Consider the following 16,446-nt stretch of genomic DNA (forward strand, 5'->3'; position numbering starts at 1 on the left):
ATCACAGCAGGACTGACCAACCACAACAATACCTGGGTCTGTGCTGTCTTTGAGCAGAGTTCTTGCCCAGCCCTCAGGCAGGGCTTTGAGGGGCATACAAGCTTTAACACCCTCCCACAATGCCAAGTGTCTGCTCAGTCCCCAGGCAAGCTGGGAGCTCACATTTGGCAGGAGAAAAATGGATGTTGTTACATCAACCATCCTCCCTGTTTCCCCCCTATTATTATTTTAAATACTATATATGTATATACTCTGCCACTTCTGCAGTTGTCCACATCTTGTTCCCTCTTTGAATGCTTGGAGAATAAAACCTATCCAGTAATAGCACTGATTCAGTTACTCACTGTATTTATCGCTGAAACGCTCGATCCTTACGAAAAGCAGCTTCTCTCTGAGCATCATAGTCCAAATCTGCTTGCTTTTCCTGCTGTTTTTTGGCCTGCTTTTCAGCCTGATAAAGAAAAGGGATATTAGCTGATACTTGTCAAATATAATCCCTTCCCACTTCTCTCCCCTGCCATACCCCTCACAAAAAGGGTACATTGAATAGTGGAGCAAACATCAGCTGCTCCTGCCCATAAGACAGAAGAGAGTAGTAGTGACATGGTTAGAAAAAGGCATAATGATACAGAACAAGGTGTGATTTGTCATCACTGATCTCTTACTACAAGCCCTCCCAGGTAATTCTCTCTGACCAGCCCAGCCCAAATTACCCTGGAGGAAGATTCTATTCCATGGTACTGGGAGGAAGCTGCTCCTCAACATCTGCACCTGTGGCGCACACAGGTAAAAACTGAAACACTGTGCATGCATCGTGCCCACAGCAAGCTTCGTCTTTCTCCTGTCCAAGCAATATGGTACTGTGGGTTTAAATGCCTGCTGCTTTCTGATGGGGCTGACAAGGTGCAAGTCTTTTCTATTTACCATTTGCTGGATCTGAACTTTCTGTACTTCCATGCTGGCATCATGTTGTTTTTGTTTCTTGGCTTTTTCCATTTCCAGGTAGATGCGATCTGCTGTCATCCACTGGTTACGATCCTTCTCATCTTCTGCTTTTTCCTCTCTCTCTTGCTCCACTTTCATCTTCATCTGCATTTTACAAAATACACTTTCAATACAACTTCTCTTTCAGCAGAAGCAGCCCTGTAGCAGTGTTCTGATAAGCATGGTCATTGTGGCTGGCCAGTGTCCAAGCCCAGGGTTTTCAGCAGCCCTGGCACAGCTTTGCCCAACACCAAAGTGGGGGTAAGACATCATCGGACCTGATGAATCATGCTGATGCATGGCACCAGAGCCACCAGCTGATCTGGGCCTTCTCAGTTGGACTAAGCAATGCAGGGTCTGGAAAATGCTTGCACAAATTGCCAGCAATTACAGAGCCTTACAACTAATTTGTAGAGAGAGGATCATCACATGTACTGCTTGCACCTTTCTGAAGAGGTTAGTTTTGAAACTATAGATAGTAAATATGAGACAGCTAGGAAGTCAGAACTTGCATGTGTGTCTCACTCAAGAAAACTGTGCTAGAATCTATGGTGTTTCTAAAAAGCAGTCAGTTGTACAAGTATATGACAAAGCAAACTAAGCAACAGGCTAGATTTCTTACCACTGTGGCTCTATGTTCAGCAATAGAGTCAATGGCTGCCTTTTGTTTTGCTTCTTTCTCTTTGCTTTTTATTTGGTATTCGTCTTCTACATCTGCAGCTCCTCTAGCAATACGATCATCTTCAATCTTACATGCCTCATTCATCTGTGCATTTAATTGGTCAAAAGCTTTGTCCTTATGCTCCTGTATCAGCCTGCAAGAGAATGTGAGCTACCATTACACACCTGGGTATTTGCCCAGATTACCTGAGGCACTGCTCCTAAAGAAAGGCAGCAATCCCACTTCCACCCCAACAGCACCAATTACTGATGAAACTGGTAGGCATGTCTTATGGACTTTCTACTTCTTTTTCAAGTTTTAATTACAGAAAAATTGCTTGCATCACAAAGTTCTGATTTTGCTGATTAATTTAATTTTGTTACAAACATTACTCTGAATTCCTGTAAGTTTCAATCTTAACACTGAAAACTGTAGCCCTACACCCACCTGTTAGTCTCTGCATATTTTTCTCTTGTCAGATCAGCCATCATTTCTTTTCCTTTAATATAAGACTTAATCCGATCATCCTCATCATCTTCTTTCTGTTTGTTTTCAGCTTTAATTATTTTCTGTTCAGCAACATACTCCTGTTTAAATGAAAAGTACTTTTATGTAGAATGAGATTCTGAAAACATAATTCCTGTTCTGTCCCCACCCCCTCAAAAAAAAAAAAAAAGGTCTAGCAAAAACTTCAAGCCCAGCCTAGATTAAGAGTACTTCAGTTGTGTCAATGAAGTATCTATAGAAGACTGAAAGCCAGAGAGGGAAGAGAATGACCTACTTAGCACAAACTACCACAAAAGTAAAATTAGTATGTGGTTGCAGCCCCAAGCACAGGATATTTGTTACATTCTTTACTTCCCTGTGGCTCAAACTGTACTGCTGCCGTTCTGTGTGTCAGTCGCACAGCCCAGACTCTCAAGTGCTCAAGCAGTAAGAGTCTAGAGTCTGTAGAACCATAAAAATGCAAGGCACAAGGCATTTTCTAATCACACAGAGAAGTGAGTGTATATAGCCTTTGTTGCATATACAAGATTGGAGGTAAATGGGGTAAAATTTGTGTAACTGAGGTCAGGAGCATGGGGGCAAGCAAATAGGGTTTCAGTAGAATTCTCTCCTCTTACTCTCTCCTATGCCAATGAATCATCACAACACCTTTACTTCAGTCTCTCTGCTCAAGCAGGCGTGGGGATGGAAACAGTAGGTATAGTAAGTATTCTTGACTAATTTCCTAAGCATCCCCAATTATAAAGGGAAAGGGAAGTTAAAAAGAAAAATTCAGGTTCAGGACATTCCCTCTTCCTAACAAAAACTGGCTTAAACCAGAACAGATACATGGAATCTAAATTCAGTTGTCACATTCAGGACAATCTCCTTGTTGTCTACAGCAGACTTTTTCCACTGTACACCACTCAAAGCTCAGGTGCAGCATTTCATATTCCCAGAGGCCTTTCTCAAAAGCACAGAAGCAAGATGTGACCTGCAACTGGCAGGGTAGGCCTGTGATCCAGTGCCACTGAAGCTGTCAGCAAGCCTTCTATTGCCAGGAGGACCATTTATCTATATGAATGCCATCCTTTCACTGCAGGCAGCCAAGGTGAAACAACCATTTTGAACTGTTTCTTGTTACTTACGTGGTACTGCCTCTGGTGTTCAGCTTTCTTCTCCTGTTCCTTTTCTTTTTCTCTCTGAATTTCCAGTTGGTACAGTTGGTTCAACCTCTGTATTTGTTCTCCTTCTCTTTTGTTTTCTAGCTTGGCCAGATCTGCCTGATGCTTATGCTCCTTTATTCTGAATTGGGAAAAGAAGTTGAATAAACAAGCTAGGGATCACAGGAAGTAATGAACAGATACAGATTCTGCAAATCTACAGGTACTTTAACAGTAAAAATAAAATAGGTTGAAGCAAAAGTAGAATGTTAGAGATCAAGAACAGAATCAGTTTTTGAAAGGTAGCTGCAAATCCTTCACCCAAGCAAAACCCTCGTGCAAGGGTGCTGTTTCAGCGTATGCTAGCAAAAGCAATCATGACAAGCATGTAGACTTGAATGTTACTGTATTTTATTAGCTTGTTTAATTGTTAGCCCACTCCCTGCACAAGCTGGGCCTTTGTTAGCTGTCTTCCAAGCAGCGCCATAGCAGCGTGCAGCACATGTTGTGGTTGTTGGCCTGTGCTAGCTGTTGAATGATTCTGGGCTGGGGGAAGCAGAATAACGAGGAGTTTTGCCTCAAGAAGACAAACCACTCGCTCTTGGTGCCAGAATATAAACCGTCTTATTTCATTTGTTAGGATAGACATAGCCGCTGGCAGCAAGTGATGCTTCCGAAGCTGGAAAAGAGTCACGCACGAAGCGGAGAGCGAGATGACTGATTTTCAGCCTGACCAGAGGGAGGAGGGCCAGAAGCAACGGTTTGAAAGTGAGTCACCCAGCCCCGGGCACGGCACCCCCGTGGGCGCGCAGCTCCCGCCGCGGGAGGCGGCCCAGGCCGAGGCCCGCTCCGCCGGAGCGAGGTCGTCTCCGCCGCGTTACCCCACCTACCCCCTCCTGCCCGGCGCACTATCCCACCGGCGGTGCGGGCGGGTCCTGCAGCACGTTGCTGTCCAGGGGGAGATTTTTCACCCAAACCCCCAACTCCCGAAAGTCCCGCCGCCGCCGCCGGGCGGGCCGCGCTGGACTCACTGCGCCAGCTGCTCCTGGGCCACGGCCCGGCGGTCCAAGTACCGGCCGCGCTCCACCTCCGCTTCCCGGCGGGCCGCATCCGGCCCCTCGCGGTCCATCGTCGGCCTGTCTCCACCGCGGGCCGCCCAAGCGTCCGGCGCCCGTCTCTCCGGCCGGCGACCAAGTCTGGCGAGAGAAGGGACGGATCCTTACCGACGGCCCGGCCGTGCCGGGAAGTCGAGGCTTTTCCGCCCCCGGAGGGGGAACAAAGGCGCGCGCGGGAGCGCCCCGGCCCTGAGGGAGGGAGGGAGGGAGAGCGGCGTTACCTGGCGGCGCCGACAGCAGCAGGGAACGAGCGACAAGTGGCGGACGGACAGTCTGCCGCCTCGGCCGTTTGCGCGGCACCACTGCGCTTCGATGCGATGCGCTCCGCCCAGCCCAGCCCCGCCCCGGGGAGCTGTTGGCGGGCACCGCCCGCTCTTGTAGACAGGGAGGCGACGCCCAGCCCGACGGCTGGGGTGCCCCTTCCTCTCTCTTCCGCGGCCCGAGTCGGGTGGCAGAGCAGGCCCGAGCAGAGGCGGTGTTCGCGGAGGCCCCAGCCAGGCCCAGCCGCACGCCTGCGGCAGCCGCCCTCCTCCGCAGCCGGTTCGTGGAATACCCGTTTCCCCGTAGCCGAGCCTGTACCTGGTAAGAGGCTGTAACAGTTCCTCCGCCTCTGTCTTTGAGCGCCGGCGGCTTTTTTTCCCCGCTAGTTAGCTCTGCGCGGCCGGTGGTGTGGCGCTCTGGCTGCCGGCTCTATGGCCCGCCGCCTCTCACACAAACTTCGTCCCGCGGGGCCTGCCTGCGGCTGGTGGTGTTGGAGACTCGCCTTCATCCTTTACTTGACCTTAAAAAGTGGCCCTGGGCACTGTTTTCCCGAAGGAAGGTCCTTGGCGGCCCTGGGAGCTGGATAAGGGAGGAGGCCCATCCTTCACTCCGTCCAAAAGTTCCTTGCCAAGCCGGGAGGAGACTCCTCGGGGTGGTGACTGATGCACTTGTGAAGAAGGAGTGCATCCATCGTGCATCCAGCTGCTTTACATTGTAGGGGGGGTAAAACCAGCCCTGCTTGGTCCTCTGCTTGCAGGAGGGACCTCCCCGCTGGGGCAGCCCAAGTCGAAGACCTATGCTTTCTTCAAAGCTTGTTGCTATGGGAAGCCAGGCTTAGAAACTTGAAGGCACATAGGACACTCATTTGCTGAACTAAAACACTGTCAAGCATCCTTCATATAAAGCTCTCCTAATTTTTCATTTTTAGAACTTGTGTGATTTTCTAGTTTGGCCAACAGACTAGCAGCTGTGGGAGCTGGAACAAACAAACATTATGTGTAGCAAAGCAGACCCTCAAACTCACTGGGCTCCGGTTTTAGTGAACCCCAGAATAGGGGGTTACCCTGTTTAGACCCCAGGATACTCGTGGAAGAAGTTGTTATAGGAAATCCTAACTCTAAGGTAGGAACACGATGGTAAAAGTTCACCCAAGAAATTTAAGCTTAAGGAGTGAGATATGTGTGTGATTTTTGTGTAGGAGAGTAAGTCAGTTGAATCTGAGAAACGACTTTAGATCAAGATCTATTTATGGCAGATTGAATCATTGTTAGTCTTTTGGAAAACACAGTCCAGCTACGTTGTTCTTGTTTCCACATTCTCTTTGTGGTAGCTACTTACTACTATACTGGAACCTGTTTGGTTCCTAGGTGCCCTTCTAAGGACTGTGATCAAATTATATGTTTTCATATATAATAACTAATTTATAGTGTGACATTTGTTTTACTGAGGTGGTTGCAAAATACTACAAAAGCTGCAGTACTATAACTATTCTAACTTTCACATGTATTAGGTTGATTTTTCTTCTCCTGTAGATACTGTGAAGTTGTTTTGGCTTTTTTTCTATTATATGGGATACTTAACTGGAAGTGGGCTAGTGAAAAATATGACCTTTTGCACTGGGAAATCATGTTTAGGGTTTGAAAAACTTGGGACAGTGAATTTTTGGAATAATGAAAAATAAAAATATAACAGTAATAGTGAGCTGGAATGGGTTACACTGGTCAATTATATATCACATATTTCTGTCTCAAGTTTAGTGAACTTTGACAAAAACTGCTTCTGCCTTTCCTTGTTGAATAGTTTCAATATTTATTCATCTAACTTCTTGAGCCATAGTACAACTACAAGGTAACTGGATCCCAGCACTATCCTGTTCTTAAAAACCAGTATTTATCCCTTCTCTTCCTGTGGAAGGTGGCCTGAGTCCCAGTCCTCTTCCATCTTTGGATGCTTTGATAAGAGGATAAAGATGATGTGTAGTCTTGGACTCTGATTCAATTACTTGCTTTGCATAGCTCTGAAATTCACATTCCTTACAAAGTGCAATAGCCTCTCTCTGAGCATCATAGTCCAAATCCGCTTGCTTTTCCTGTTGTTTTTTTGCCTGCTTTTCAGCCTGATGAAGAAAAGGGAATAACAAAGCTTAGTATTTCTTTCACAACTACCCCTTAAAACTTAGGATAAAAGCTTGCAGGAAGTCTGCAGTGATGTTACTTGATACTTAGTAAACACCATCCTTCCTGTTTCCTCTCCCCTGCTGTACCCACCACAAAAAGGGTACCTTAAATAGCTGAGTGAACATCAGCTGCTGCTCTCTGATGACCTGCTCAGGAGATAAGAGATCAGCAGTAGTATGTGGTGGCACAGGACAGGATGTCATGTGTCACTGCAGACCAGCCTTGACTTGCATCACTGCCCTGAGAGGAGGCTGGTCCCCAACACCAACATATGTGGAGCATACATGATTTTAAAAAAGCAATAAAACAAATACAGCAAACAAAAAAACCCTAAACACATCACAGCAAGCTTCCTCTCTCTCTCTTCTCAAGCAGCAGTTAGTGATGTTTGTTTAGATGCTGACAAGGTACAAGCCTTTTCTATTTACCATTTGCTGGATCTGAATTTTCTGTACTTCCATGTTCCTGTCACGTTGTCTTTGTTTCTTGGCTTTTTCCATTTCCAGGTGGATGCGATTCTTTTCTATTAAGGCATGAAGTTCTTTTTTACCCTCTTCTTTTTCCTCTCTCTCTTTCTCCACTTTCATCTTTATCTGTATTTTACAAAATACACAAAAAAGTTAACCACAGAGATAGCCTGCTAGTTTGGAAGTCCTGTCTTTCAGCAGAAGCAGCCCTGGAGCAGTGTTCCAATAAGCATGGTCATTGTGGCTGGCCAGTGTCCAAGCCCAGGGTTTTCAGCAGCCCTGGCACATTTTCACCCAACACCAAAGTGGAAGAGAGATAGAAGACGCAGGAGAAATGTCAGTGGACTTGATGAATCATGCTGATGCATGGCACCAGAGCCACCTGCTGTGATCTGGGCCAGGCTCCTTATTTGCACTAAGCAGGACTTAAGAACAGGATAGGTTTCTTACCACACTGGCTCTGTATTCAGCAATAGATTGAATGGCTGCCTTTTCTTTTGCTTCTTTCTCTTTGTGTTTTTTTTCTTGTTCAGCTTCTTTTTTTGCAATGTCTCTAGCAAGACGATCATCTTCCCTCTTTAATGCCTCATTCATTTGTACAGCTAATTGAGTAATGATTTTGTCCTGACGTTCCTGTGTTAATCTGCAGAGGGACATAAACTACCATAATATACCAGGGTACACATCTGAGGTACTACTGCTACCAAACTCAGCGATCCCGCCTCCCTGGTCTTCTCTCCTCTTGCCACAAAAGTCATCCCACCCACCCAACTCCTTGATCTGCTTGTGTTCCTCTCTTTATTTTTTTTAAAATTATTTGATTTAGCAAATCAATGCTCCCTGTATTCTTGTAACAATAATGACCTGGAGCACATAGAAAGGAGTCTGCCTAGCATCTTCCCAGCAGAAGAGAAATGTTGGGAGCATTGGATAAAAGTAGGAAGAGAAAGTAGCTCTTACAGGGGCTCAGTGGGATCTTGATGCTGTACTCTCACTGTTAAATTGGTAAGCCATCTTCCCTTAATAATAATCCAATATGATTAACTAATATAGATGCCTAGTTAAGAAGTCAAATTATTTTTCTTGATGTGACTCAGGCAAATACAGGTTATGCCCAAAAATACTTTCGTCAAGGGTTTTAATTGTTGAGGAAGTGGAGGCTTGGCAGGCCATGTGGAAAAACTCTGTTGCCAGCACACTTTAGAGCTTTGCACTTCCATAAGTCTTTGTACTTTGAAGTGTGGAGAAATCACTTGCACACACACACACACACACACATATGCACCCCTATTACTAAGGAACTTGTAAAAGAATTTCCTTTTTCTCCTGAATTCTCTACTGTCCCTATCAGTAGAATTTTAATTTTTAGAACACCTGTGGTTTGCATGGCATCATCAGTCTGAAAGATTTGAATATGACTACAGTATAATTTTTAGTTGATCTAAAATGTATACCCTGGCTTTGTACCTACCTACGCATTTCAGCTTTTTTCTGCTTTATCAGCTTGGCAATAGTTTCCTTTGCTTTAAAATGAGCTTTAATCCGATCATCTTCTTCCTTTTGTTTTTGTTCTTCTATTGCTTTGATAATTTTCTGGTCAGCTACATGATCCTGCATGGGCAAAAGAGTCCTGGTATAACCGTTGAGGTTTAGAAAACCTGGGCCTGGGGTAGCGACTTAATCACTCTGTGTTCTCTCTCACTTTTTGTTACAAAGAGAGAAAAGAGGAAAGGGCTTCTCAGTACTTCCACTTGCCTCTGCCTCCCTGTTCAAAGGTGCATGAAAGAAGAGATAGTAGATAGGAGGAAAGAGAAGAGGAATTGAGCATCAAAAAGCTGCTTCCCCAGCCCACTCCACAAACAAGTTGCTATGCAATGCAGGGAGCATTCTCCCTTGCTCACGTTCACGCGTGTGGGAGAGGAAGGTGTTGAGAGGAATGGGACTATGCAGCCCCCACACACAGAGACTGTGATGCTTCTGGCCTGCCTCATCCAAAACTCACAGTCTGAGAGCTTAATCCAAATCACAACTGAGGAAGAGTTTTCTATAACTTTATGTAAAAAAAACCCCAACAAACTGTCTTTTGTACACTGGCCAGAACTGTTCTGAGGCATTTCTAGATTGTGTCAAGCAAGATGCCTTTAAAGGTGAAGAGAGAAGGCAGAAGGCCTGATTATATTTCTAAACCTCTCCACTCAGGAAAGGAAAGGCAAGTTAAAAAGAAATTGTTAGGTTCAGACTGGGGCTATTCTCCCCTCCTAACAAAAAAAAAGAAGGGCTTAAACCAGAACAGATACATGGAATCTAAATTCAGTTGTCAAAGAGAATATTCCTTGATGTTTACAGCAGGCTTTTTAACCACAGGCCAGTCAAAGTGGTGCCATTGTCCCTGCAGACAAGTGAAGGGATCTGCCTCCAAGAGGCCTTTCTCAAAAGCACAGAGGAAAGACATGACCTGCAACTGGCAGGGTAGGCCTGTGATCCAGTGCCACTGAAGCTGTCAGCAAGCCTTCTATTGCCAGGAGGACCATTTATCTATATGAATGCCATCCTTTCACTGAAGGCAGACAAGGTGAAACAACCATTTTGAACTGTCTGCTTTCTTGTTACTTACGTGGTACAGCCTCTGGTGTTCAGCTTTCTTCTCCTGTTCCTTTTCTTTTTCTCTCTGAATTTCCAGTTGGTACAGTTGGTTCAACCTCTGTATTTGTTCTCCTTCTCTTTTGTTTTCTAACTTGGCCAGATCTGCCTGATGCTTGTGCTCCTTTATTCTGAATTGGGAAAAGGAGTTGAATAAACAAGCTAGGGATCACAGGAAGTAATGAACAGATAAGATGCCTAACCATAGGTACCTTACATTGAAGGATGTGATACTTTGAATTAAAGATGGGTAAAATGTCAGGGGTGAAAAACAGCATCATTTGTAATGGTAGCCCTTGGTCCTCTGACCAGAAATTAGCTATATTGTGCTCACAAATGGTAGTCTAGTGGTAACAGGTTTTATCTGGATGACCCATTAGCACTATTGCATTTGTAATGTTCTGGGGTATCTCTGCTGCATTCTCAGTGAACAAGATTTCCCCAGTAAGTCCCACCATAGCTATGCTTCTCCTTCTGGGCATGCAGGCAACAGCTTAAACTGGTAGTTTTCTATACTAATTTCTGCAAGGATTTATATGTTGGATGTGGAATATGTGAGACCGGACTTTGAGCCCTTTTCCTGCTTCCAGGTATTTGACTCCTCTCAGACCACCACGGCCAGTCCTATCAGTACCACCAGGGATGACTCCTCAAGGCTTCTGTAAGAGCTGAGAGAATGGAGCTGGCAGTGATGCCTTCTCTTGATGCATTCTCTGGAATCTAGTTATGGACAAATGGAAAATCTGGTTTAACCTTATCCTTTTCTGGGATCAAAACTGAGTTAAAATACACTTTCGGTAACAACTTTTGAATAGTGCTTTGACTAAAACTTACTGACACCTACCAGAAGCAGCTTTACATGCAGGCTGTTGGCACATAAAAAGACACTGCATATCACAGCTTTCCCCTTTCCTGTTAATGTTTCTTGTGGCACTCTGGATTTTCCTTTTAAAATGTTGCCTTTGTGAATCAAATTATTAGTAAGTTTCCGTAAAAACCTTATAGAAAGTGACAAGAAATTTCAAGTAAATTACAGAGTTACTTTTGAGTATTACTTACTGTTCCAGCTGATCTCTGCATAGTGCCTGCTGATTCATGTAGTGCTGATGAGCCTTTTCTTGCTCTCTGAGAATAGCTTCTTTACATTCACGTTCCTTTTCTTCATCCCTCTTTTCTTCATCCTTCTTTTTTTTAACATCTGACTTTAACTTCTTAAATTCAAGTTGAGCATCTCTTTCTTTTAGGACTTCAGCAAGTAGAAGTGCATTCTGCAAGAGAACATTGAAAGTAATCTGCATATTCAGAAGTGTTTAAAGAAATCCAGTACAATTTGAATTAAAAAATTGTAAGTGGCCAACAGACATGCAAGCCTTTGACTCTGTCATTCTGGTAGTATAGGTAGGTTTTTGCACGATCAATAGCCTCCTTCCGTTTTGCTGCTTGGAACTGTTCTTCTTCCAAATCAAGTAACTTTCTTTCTTCCTCTTCCTTTTCTTCACGTAATTGCTTGGCTTTAAGTTTCTGTTGTGCCAGGCCCTGTAGTGCACATTGAAAGCACATAGATATGTATAAACGTTCCAAGGGTGGTGTACTCAATGTTTATTTTTCATAATTTTGCATTTTAGTTCTAATTAAAAAAAATGTTAAGTGTGTTTAAATGGAGTGTAGTGAAAAGACATATTAAAGAACAACTGTTAAACAAAGGCAGTACAGCTAGAAATGTTACCATGAGTGGTTTTCCATATGTGAAAATGAACCCCTTTGTCTATAATGGTCTCCTGTGCTTACCATAATGGTGTTGGGCCAGTCTTTGACAGCCGCTTTGGAGCGTAAGTGCATTTCTTCCCGTTCTTTCTTCTCAGCAAGGATGCGTGCTGCTTCTCTAGATCGGCTCCCAAGACTGTCCTGAATCCTTGCCCATTCTGCTTTTGGCAATATAATTACCTGATGAAGATCTACTTCATTTGCAAGAAAATACCCATCTAGAATACTGGTTTTATCCAAATGATGTGATGCTGCACAGAGGAGAAGAAAGGGTAGAGAGGTTGCTTGATATCAGAAAAACCTAGATTCAAACCTGTATTGGGATTTAGGTTCCTGCATAGTAACACCACCGAGTTACCCTAACAGGTACCCTCTCCATCCCAGGAGATGCCCAGGGCTTAGACCTGCTCTCCGTAGTCTGTGGGCAGTGTATGGCCTTGGGCTGTGGCTGGCTGGCTGAGCTGCTTGCATGTCCCCTTCCCTCTGTGTGTGTATGCACAGGCTTGTGGTAGCTAATGCTTTCCAGGCAGTACTTTGGCACGGTTCTGAGAGCCACAGGGACCAGGGAGCATTCTCAAAAGGAAAGGGGGAATACTGGTACACGTTGTTCTGGCTGGATGAGCCGCTCCCTCACAGGCTGTGCCATGCCACCCTTGTCCTCCCCACTCATCGTATTTACTACAGTAGATCTGTGTCTTGATCAGTTTCTTTCTTTCTTGGAAAAGTGAGCATCTCTTTGTTGGGTTAGGCTTGCATACACACATGTGTGCATAAATACAGCTTTTCTGGGTGGAATATCCTTCCAATTGTGACATGTCCTTTAAGCTGCCACCAGGATTTGGAAGGACATGGCCCTCTGTACAGAGGGTGTCCTGTTAGAATCTCTCCTAGTCAGACTGCCATGCTGTGTCTAAACCGTCAGGAGGCTTTCTCTTACAGCGATACTTATGTCAGAGTCTGGGTGTCAGCTGCAGCTTGCCGTTCTGTTTGCCTTATGGTGGGGACCGGACCTGATCTTCTCCCTCTGCCCAAGGGGAAGGATGCCTTGCCAAAAGCCAGGGTACACTGATGTGCCGCTTCCTATAGACTAGGAGCATAACCCCTCCCCCGCCCCCCTTACAGCTCCCGGAGCCCGTCGCAGCTGCGGGCTCGGCGGTGCCTTCCCCCCGGTCCCGGTGCCCGCGGGGGAGCCGCACTCACGGGCCAGCCGCTGCCGCCTCCCGCGGGGAAGCCCGGGCCCCGCCGCCGCCGCCATGGCCCCGGGCCTGTGTACGCGCGCCGTTGCCAGGCAACTCGTCTGCGGAGAGTCACGTGAAGGCGCTCACGTGACGAGCGGCGGGCGGGACTCGCGCGGAGGGAGCCGGAAGCGGTGGCCGCGGAGGTGAGTGGGCGCAGCGCGGCTGTTGGCGGGTCCCCCGCTGCCTCTGTGCTTTACCCTCGCGGGCTCTCGGTCTGCTCCAGGCCCTGTGCGGTGCAGCCGCCGGCAGCCCCCCAGCTCCTCGGACGTCCCCGGTGCTACCGCTTCTCTGCTTTACCCTTCGGCTCCGTCGTTACGCCCTGGGCAGGCGGCGGTAGCCGCCGTTCTGCAGTGGTTGGGCGGGTGCCGCTTATGTGTCTGTGCGGCCTGCTGGCGGCGGGCCCTGCGGAGCTGGCCCGGGGCCCACCTGTGGTACGGGTGTGAGGGGATGTGCCCGCCTGAGAGGGAGCGGCGCTAGGCAGCAGATGAGGGTTCTCCCGCTCCCAGGGATTTCCGTAGCGAAGAGCTGCGGGTGCTGAAGTTGCAGGACTGCAGCAAGCAGACAGGTTGGGGTCTTTCTTGGTCGGTTTGGGTTTGAGTTTTGTCAGGTCCACAAACGGCATTATTCCCTTCAGCCGCTTTGATTTGGTGTGTCCTTGTTAAAAAGAAAGGCTCCACTGTTCTATAGTAGGTTATTTTGGAATATATCTTAAGGGGCTTTGCCAGGAGAACCCCTGGTTGGTTGTGTTGGCAAGGGATGAGAAACTTACAACCGTTGGGCAAACTGATGCTGCAGGGGCACTGGAAGATTAGCTTTAATGATGTACTTGTTAGCAAGTATTAGAAGCTATGTAGCACGAGGTTAGATATTTTCGCACTATCTGCTTTAAACAGAAATTTGATACTGAACTAGAACTTTGATATTTACAGACTGCTTTTTTAGCTTCAGCACAACTTCCCATAACTCTAGTGGCCATAAATAGTTTAGTTTGTTTAGATATTTGTGCTAATGCTTAATTTTCTTGCAGAATTTTCCTTTTCTGAGCACAAGATCGGGGTGGGAATTCAGCACTTTGTTTACATAAATAATCCTCTTTTTCTGTTTGTTTTTTTTTTTTGGAAACTATTTTCTGACAGCTATGAAATTTCTGTTGGTTTTTGATTTTGACCATACAATCGTAGATGAAAATAGTGATACCTGGGTTGTGAAGTGTGCTCCCGAGAAAAAACTTCCTAATGGATTAAGAAACTCCTATCGGCCAGGACATTGGACAGAATATATGGGCAGAGTCTTTGTCTACTTGGGAGACAATGGCATCAAAGAAGATGACATGAAAAGAACTATGACAACGATTCCTTTCACTGCAGGAATGGTAGATCTTCTGGGGTTTATTCAGGAGAACAAAGAGCTGTTTGACTGCATAATTGTTTCAGATTCTAATACAGTATTTATTGACTGGATTTTGAAAGCTGCTGACTTCCATAAGGTGTTTGATGAAGTGTTTACAAACCCTGCAGCATTCAGCAGTACTGGCTATCTTACTGTACAGAACTTCCATGCTCACCATTGTGCAAAGTGCCCGAAAAACCTTTGCAAAAGGAAAGTTTTAAAAGAATTTCTAGATAGACAGTCGGAGCGAGGAGTAAGTTACACACAAATCGTATATATAGGTGATGGTGGGAATGACTTATGTCCAGTAATGTTCTTGAAGAAGGATGATATTGTTATGCCCAGGCAAGGGTATACCCTGGAGAAGAAGATTTCTCAACTAGCCCAAGATCTCAGTCCTGTAGGGTGTTCTGTTCTGGTTTGGTCTTCTGCTGTTGATATTATGTCTTATCTGAAACTGCTTATAAAGGAATAATTCAAATGCTAAAAGGAAATAAATAGTGTTATATTTTATCTTCCTGGGAGAGAAAAATGGCTTGTGTATAAAAGCACAAAATTGTAAAATTGGGCTGATACCTGAATTTATGTTTTCTAAACACGATATAATACTCTTTGTGTTTGATCTTGGCAGTAATGGGAAAGTGAAGTTAAAATGGCTTGCTGACATAGTACACATTCCAACATGAGTGGAAAAAGGGGGTTGCAAGAGGAATTTCCATTATTCTTAGTGTTCTTCCCTCCCTGCCCCCAACCTTTACATAACTGACCTTTTCTGTTCCTTGTGCCTAGGGGAAGGAGTAGGATTAGTGCACAGAAGAATGAAACTCTGTACTTGCTAAATATTAGGTGCCAGGAGCATGGTGGAACAGTTAGTTCTTATGCTACTTTGATAAGGATGTTTAATTTTGTAAATGTTTTGATATGCTTGTTTGATCTGAAGATGCATTTATATTTTCAATATACTAAATATTTTACCAAACAAAATTACTTTTTAATAATTTGTATTACCTTGTATTGTAAATGCAATAAAAGTTACTGTCACTGACAAAAGCAGCACATCTGTGTAATCTAGTCTGCTGGCCTGTGTTTCATCAGGCACCTCTTCTTGTCAGGGCCTGGAGAGTGAACACAAGTGTAGGTGTCAGCCTTTGGATAACACCTTCATTTATTTGTCAGTCAGACCACTTCCGGAGAGCAGTAAGGACGTTGGTGTTCTGTTTAAAGAAGTGTCACCCTCCCATTCTCCTGACCACTGCCTGACAGTGCTGCCACTCTGAACAGACCAATGCTGGTTTGATCTTGGTGCTGACAACTCTGAGGCAGCCAGGTGTTTTTTTCTTGCTGGGTTTCAGAGGCAAGGCACAGGCCCACAGAATGCTGTGTATGTTTTTGCTCTGATTTTACCTGTTCACTCATCCATGTCAGCAGTGTAATTCTCTCCTACAGGCTGGAAGGGAACATCTGTGTCTGTTTTAACTGTAACAGCAATGTTCTGTCCTTAAGTAGCTTAATCTTTTGTGAACACACAGTCTTTCTCTTTACCACTCACAGCAAGGTAAGCCCCAAGAGTTGGGCTGTGCATTTAGAGGTAGTAAAACTAAGTCTCATTAAATAATGTATTTTCATGCCAAATGTTTTCCTCCTTATAGTCCTACAAAAGGTCCAAAATGATGATGATGTCTGCTACTGAGCTGATGTCTGTTTTAGCTTAAGTGCCTTAATAACTGAGAAATGAATCCAGCTCTTGCAGCACTTAGGTTACAGACGTCTAGGGTGTAGCTCAGCAGCCTGCTATTGCTGTAGCTCTCTTGCTATTTTGTGTGCAGCACTGTTCTCATTGTCTTGCCCCCATCTGATGTTGGTTCTACCTTCTTTTTCTCAGATGAAATGTTTATTTAGGAGTGCTCTTGCCTGTTTTTGGGCTGATAGTTTATTAAGATTTCCTTTGAGTAATTCCTTGTAAACAGTCCCACTTTTGGCCTTTCACCTAGTTTATGAATTATGGAAGGTTGCTTTGAAAAGTCTACTGTCAAAGATGTCCAGAATAATTTACTTACATTCTCAGGAGCATTGCTTTAATGATGGATATTCAGTAGGTGCC

The 16,446-nt window shown here is 45.1% G+C and overlaps 4 protein-coding genes across 4 annotated transcripts in view; 2 read left to right on the forward strand and 2 right to left on the reverse strand.

Annotated features, from left to right (window-relative positions):
• LOC311192119 (cilia- and flagella- associated protein 210-like) lies at window positions 1–5,357 on the reverse strand (the record flags this gene model as incomplete). Its single annotated transcript, XM_084264543.1, has 8 exons — window positions 1–451; window positions 925–1,089; window positions 1,607–1,799; window positions 2,093–2,232; window positions 3,280–3,436; window positions 4,326–4,490; window positions 4,631–4,982; window positions 5,186–5,357. The coding sequence occupies 8 exons, from the start codon at window positions 5,355–5,357 to the stop codon at window positions 350–352; spliced, it is 1,446 nt and encodes a 481-aa protein (XP_084120669.1). The 3' UTR covers window positions 1–349.
• On the forward strand, window positions 4,797–15,401 carry PHOSPHO2 (phosphatase, orphan 2). The gene is made up of 2 exons (XM_084265783.1): window positions 4,797–4,991; window positions 14,093–15,401. The coding sequence occupies exon 2, from the start codon at window positions 14,095–14,097 to the stop codon at window positions 14,818–14,820; it is 726 nt and encodes a 241-aa protein (XP_084121909.1). The 5' UTR covers window positions 4,797–4,991; window positions 14,093–14,094; the 3' UTR covers window positions 14,821–15,401.
• LOC311192120 (cilia- and flagella- associated protein 210-like) lies at window positions 6,265–12,973 on the reverse strand (the record flags this gene model as incomplete). The annotated part of the gene is given in 10 exon segments (XM_084264544.1): window positions 6,265–6,546; window positions 6,550–6,786; window positions 7,276–7,440; window positions 7,765–7,957; window positions 8,786–8,925; window positions 9,929–10,085; window positions 11,014–11,222; window positions 11,317–11,490; window positions 11,743–11,969; window positions 12,919–12,973. Coding segments are annotated over 10 exon segments (1,620 nt in total). The 3' UTR covers window positions 6,265–6,483.
• Window positions 13,077–16,446, forward strand: part of SSB (small RNA binding exonuclease protection factor La) — a 22,518-nt gene continuing 19,148 nt past the window's right edge. The window contains exon 1 of the mRNA XM_084265778.1: window positions 13,077–13,099. The gene's annotated coding sequence lies outside the window, so the exon portion shown is untranslated. The remainder of the gene's footprint in view (window positions 13,100–16,446) is intronic.

Source organism: Gallinula chloropus (genome assembly GCF_964237585.1).
Source record: "Gallinula chloropus genome assembly, chromosome: 5".
NCBI lineage: Eukaryota > Metazoa > Chordata > Aves > Gruiformes > Rallidae > Gallinula > Gallinula chloropus.